This window comes from Dichomitus squalens (assembly GCF_000275845.1).
Source record: "Dichomitus squalens LYAD-421 SS1 unplaced genomic scaffold DICSQscaffold_4, whole genome shotgun sequence".
Taxonomy (NCBI): domain Eukaryota; kingdom Fungi; phylum Basidiomycota; class Agaricomycetes; order Polyporales; family Polyporaceae; genus Dichomitus; species Dichomitus squalens.
In genome coordinates this window covers 972,443-977,786 of record NW_006766886.1, presented here as the reverse complement: position 1 = coordinate 977,786, position 5,344 = coordinate 972,443, and the positions used below count along the sequence as shown (strand labels likewise).

Here is a 5,344-nt window from a genome sequence, read left to right as displayed (position 1 = left end):
GAGGGCCGCCGTGCAAGCCACATCGGCTGCAGCTTGATGATGGGCCATTCGCCGTTGTCGTTCTCTTGTTGTTGTTGTTGTTGCTGCTGTTGCTGCTGGTCCGCATCATTGGTGTCCTCCTTCTGAGACTTCTCGTTCTCCTGGCTCGGCTCGGGGGTACCGCCAGCAGGCCGGCTGCTATCGCTGTGGGCTTGAGCTGCGTCGTCGGCGCTGCGCTGGCTACCGTGGCTGGTGCCGTGCGTGTGCCCATGCCCGTTCCAATTCCCGTTGGCACGCTCGTCGGCCGGGCTCTTCGCGGCATCGTCGGCAACGACGGGCCCGAACACACCAAAGTCAAGGTCCGCGGCCAAGTCGCGCCGGACGACCTTCTTGACCGCAGCGAGCTTCGCATCCATGAGCGAATCTGCACGCGCGATGACGGGGAGCACATTCGCGTGCACTGCAATGCGACACATGACGCGGATGTCGGCGGTGGACGTCGTCAGTCCGTTCTTGTTCTCCTCGTCCTCCGAGTTGGTGTCGTCCGACATGAACGAGAGGTCGGGCGGCTTGTACGAGACGGTCACCTCGGAGTGCACTTTGGTGGGGTAAGAGGACTGGGCGCGACGCGCACCCTCGGTCAGGACGGACGAAGGGTTGATCATATAGATACACCTGGACAACGTGTGAGCGGGACATGGAGAAACTCGCCGGAAGTGGGTTACCTGATACTGACAAATGAATGTGCTGGTCTCCTTTGCTCTGATGGACGACCTTTGACTCCTGGAGGGAATGGCAGTTCCCAGGAGGGTACATCAAGGCGCGGTCGCACCGCGACGGAGGGGAGGCAACGCGATGCACTGAGGAGCCGAGATAGCCATGCACCTTGGTCAGCGTGTCTGCGAACTGCAAGTCCAGGTACTTCACTATCGTTGAAACCTGGCGTTCCAATTTGAGCTCGTGTCCCTCCCGGAAGTCGAGACCGGGCGTGTCGATGATGGACAGCAGCGCCTGTCGTACTTGCTCTCGCAGATCTCTACGCAGGCAGACTGTATGGTCTCCGTCCCTTCGGGGGACCACAAAGAAAGCGCTCCACCGAAGTCTTGCCAACACCTTGCGCGCCAGCAACCTGATAGCATCCCAATGAGAGGGCCGGTTTGAATGTCATGACTGCATACAATAGAGCAGAACACGCATACCATTACGTTGAGCGTGGTAGGGTTCCTGATACGCCTCTAGCTCGGGCGCGGACAATTTGCGTCATGGCTACTCTTGCGAGTCTCGAACGTGGAGGATGGGCTGGAGATGTACAAAGGCGTGATTGGACGCCCTGTAGGACTATCGGTCGCCTTGCCCGGGGACGACCACGCCTTGTGGAATGGAACGGGGTGGGCAGCGTCGGCCATGAATAAGGTCTTGGCGGCACCGCGAGGGGGAGACGCGAGTGTGTCCTGGGGCAGCTGGGACAGGTCGACAAGGTTGCTAGGCCAAGGGATGGCTTGCACAGAGAGTTCGGAGAGGGAGGGCGAGGTGCGAATGAAGGGCCGGCCACCGTTGTCCTCCGACTCGTTCGGCTGGGGGCGGAAGGTGAACATGTTGGTAGGCGAAGAGGCGCGGACACGTGAGTATTGACTGGATGCTTGAAAGAGGCTATTGGGGTGTCGAAACAAGCGGCGGAAGAGAGAGAGACGAGAGAGCGACCAGCCGGGATGGCCTTGAGGCAGGCGTTGCCGATGTAGCGCAGCGAGAGCACCTTAAATCTATCGAGCTTCGTGACAGACTCGTAGATGGCCGGATGAGACTGGAAGTGAGGTTCCATGCCGCGAATTCAGAGGACATGCAGGTTCACCGTGGCGGATGGGACCTTGGCAAGAAGGCCGGCGGGAGAGAAGGCTGCGCCGCATCCAAACCGTCCACAAGGGCTAGCCAGGCGTCGTGCAGACACAGCACATCATGATTCAGAACGAGGAGGTGGAAGTTAGAGGGGAATGGAGCGGGTGGATGCGGATGAGATACTCACCTGTCGTGCTTGCCCCGTTGTTGTCTCGTCCCTGCCTCTCCTCCCGCCGCGGTCTCAGCTTCCTCATTCCTGCGGTATCCAGTGGTCCAGGGGATTTGAAAGCGGTGGTAGCTAGAGCGAGAGACGGAGACGGAAGGCCTGCGCAGAGGGACACGTGGCAGAGTGCGAAGATTAGACGCTTGACGCGCCTGCGCTGGCAGGCTGGTCAAGCGTCTACTAACCTCCGCACTTGGCTCGCATCTCTTGCTGCTTCATCCATAGCCCGTGCGAGCTCGCTGTCTGTCGCGGTTGCCCCATAGGCATCTTGTCCTGTCTCCGTTTCTCGTCTCGATTTCCTCATCTTTTCTCGCGCTCGACATCTGTCTCCCTACCTCGACTCCACCAACACCGCTGTCACTTAGCGTCTCGCTCTCCTCAAGAACGCTCAGGCGACTGGCCAAACGCGCCCTGCTGCTCCCAGCCCCCAAGACGCGCACCTAACAGCATGTGCAAACCCGCTGGCCTAAGAGGTTCTCCGCTCAAGATGCAAGGCAGCACGCAGCCCTTAACTCCTGATGCTCGGAGTGGACCGACTTACCTCCCTCTGCCCGTCCCTCCTCAACTCCAGAGCAAGAACTCTCCAGGTCCCTTCCGCGGTGGTCTCCCACCTTCCGTTGTCCTCGACAAACCGCGGCATGCGCCGTTATACGCTCCTCTGGCGCCATGGACGTAGATAGGCCGCCCATGCCGGAGCACTCGAGCTCTTTCCCCACCTCCCGGACCAGCTGGTGACCTCTTGCACCATCCAGCGCCCCAGTCACAGGGCCCTCCAGAGGCTCTCCACCACCCTCGGCACCCATACGAGTCACCCTTCCGCCCCATGCGCGTTCCAGTAACATCTGCGTCTCGCCCTCCACACGCGCGTCCTCGCTCAGCGATGATGGACCATTTTGAGCATCCTCTGGGCCCTGCACAAAGCTCGAGCGGTCGGAGGTGATCGTCGCCGCCTCCGGCGCATCCGCATGAGGAGCCTGGCTGGAAGTGGTGGGTTCTTGTAGAAGTCCTTGAGTGGGATCGCGAGCCTCGAGTGCTCCTTCCTCCTACATGCATTCGCGCCCTGTCCTTCATCGTCGGAACAAGGTCGTCATGCAGGTGTGTACTATTGCATGTTCCACACGTTCATATGTCGACTCACTTCGCTCTTCGAACCCACCTCGATCCATGTTGCGTTCAGACTGCCGATCAGGCGAGCATCGAACGTCCTGCTAACCTCCTCGCCGTCGCCGGATTCGCCGATCCCGCACTATCTTTTCATAGAGCAGCCGGAGAACGTTCCGACGTGCCTCGCGCTCGCATCCAATTTGGATCCCCAAGTGGAGGACATTCTGTCTGCGTTCGCTGCGGACACGATCGAGTGCAACTCCAGTATGTAGACATGTCTCATTGACCCAGCGCTGTGATGGACTTACCTCCGTTTCAGCCACCGACAGTCCGCTCATTGACGGCGAGACCGGGGAAGTCCACCATGGTGGAAACTTCCAGGCCATGTCGGTCACCAATGCAATGGAGAAGACGCGGCTCGCCCTGCACCACATCGGCAAGCTGCTCTTCGCGCAGTGCACCGAGCTCATCAACCCGGCGATGAACCGTGGCCTGCTGCCGAACCTCGCTGCGACGGATCCCTCTCACAACTACTTCGCTAAGGGCATCGACATCCACGCCGCGGCATACGTTGGCGAGCTTGGGTACCTCGCCAACCCCGTCTCGACGCACGTCCAGTCGGCGGAGATGCATAACCCAGCAGTCAGCTCTCTTGCGCTCATCTCTGCCCGGGCGACGCTCAACTCCCTCGAGGTCCTCTCGCTCCTCGTGTCGAGCTACCTCTACGCCCTCTGCCAGGTGCTCGACCTCATCGCGCTGCAGCACGAGTTCCAGCTCGAGGTCGACAACATCCTCCGCAAGCAGCTCCAGGTCTCCTTCGGCCAGCACCTGTCGGACGTCGACTTTGACTCCATCTTCGGCGTGATCTCCCGCCAGAGCCGCCACTCGCTCGAGTTGACGAGCACCATGGACGCCGCCGCCCGCATGCGCGCCATCGCGGCGTCGACCACGACGCCCCTCGACGACTTCTTCGCGCAATAGGACGGGTCCCACGCGCTTTGAGGGATTGTCTCTTTCCGCGCGCAGCTCGCGGAGCGCCTGACCGCCTCGCTCGTGCGCCTGTGGAAGGAGTACCTGAGCGGCGTGAAGGGTTGGGCGCCCGCTGCGGCGTACCTAGGCAAGTCGCGCGGGGTGTACGAGTTCATCCGCACGACGCTCGGCATCCGCATGCACGGCGCGGAGAACGCGCACGACTTCAAGGAGGGCCCTGGGGTGGAAGACCAGACCATTGGCCAGGACATTTCGCTCATCCACGAGGCGATTCGGGACGGAAAGATGCAGGACGTCGTCGTTGGCTTGTTCGCTTGAGGGGCTCAGGGATCAGATAGAGGGCTGTACTAGTTTCTTGCATAGTTGACATGTCTTGTAATGCCGTAGCATGTTGTACCTGTACCAATACCAGTAGACCTAGACTGTAGATTCCAATGCATCTTCTTTCCAGATCACATAACCTTGACAACTCGTCCAAGTGGGCTCATGCACGTGCTGAGGGCCGAAACTCGCAGCGTATTCCCTTGACTCTGGACCTGAGGCAATCGAAGACAGTCAAATACCTTGATAGTCTGTATATGCATTCCTCTGCCCTCGCGCTTGACGGTTTGTATTCTCTCGGTAGCGACCATGAAACTCAGAGCCGGAATGACAGCATTCCAGTGTCAGCTTATCCCGGTTTAAATCCTCGGTTTGCACCTGGAACATCGTCTGTCATATTACAAAGTAGCTTGCTTCTATTCTCGGCACTCATTACAGGTTTTTTTACGATCAGGTGGAACAAAGACACGCTCCGTGCACCTGGGACAGCGTCGGCGTAGTAGGAGCGCTAGGCTACCGTTGCCTATTGCACATACACAACCGTTGTCGCGGCGACTAGGCGCGTGGACTCGGGTCGACGTTCGGCGACGACCCCGTAGGCGAGCGGCGAGGAGCCGAAAGGGGAGAAGAGAGGGTAAGAGGGATAAACGTATCAGAAAACTCGACGGGGCAGAGCGGCGGTCGGCACGAAGGCACAAGACCGACGAAAGCTAGTCTTCACGCAACCAGCGACAGACTAGTCCCAATGACCAAGTTATACATTAGCAATCGGAGGGAGATACAACGCTATGGTCACTCACCTAGTCCCAATGACCAAGAGGTCGAGATGGGGACTAGGGAGTGCCTAAGGGGGTCCGTTATATACTAGAAGGGCTGCTTAGCAACCAAAGACAA

The 5,344-nt window shown here is 59.4% G+C and overlaps 2 protein-coding genes across 2 annotated transcripts in view; one reads left to right on the top strand and one right to left on the bottom strand.

Moving 5' to 3' along the window:
• Positions 1 to 21: 21 nt before the first annotated feature.
• On the bottom strand, positions 22 to 1,574 carry DICSQDRAFT_166922 (uncharacterized protein; the record flags this gene model as incomplete). Its single annotated transcript, XM_007362500.1, has 4 exons — positions 22 to 654; positions 716 to 990; positions 1,076 to 1,149; positions 1,232 to 1,574. Coding segments are annotated over 4 exons (1,325 nt in total), but the record flags the coding sequence as incomplete, so codon positions are not given.
• A 1,570-nt stretch (positions 1,575 to 3,144) lies between these two features.
• The window catches only part of DICSQDRAFT_52356 (PAL-domain-containing protein), a gene marked incomplete at both ends in the record, with an annotated part of 3,178 nt that continues 978 nt past the window's right edge, over positions 3,145 to 5,344 (top strand). Inside the window, 3 exons of the mRNA XM_007362499.1 lie at positions 3,145 to 3,403; positions 3,459 to 4,080; positions 4,773 to 4,855. Of these exons, the coding sequence (XP_007362561.1) occupies positions 3,145 to 3,403; positions 3,459 to 4,080; positions 4,773 to 4,855 (964 nt within the window). The remainder of the gene's footprint in view (positions 3,404 to 3,458; positions 4,081 to 4,772; positions 4,856 to 5,344) is intronic.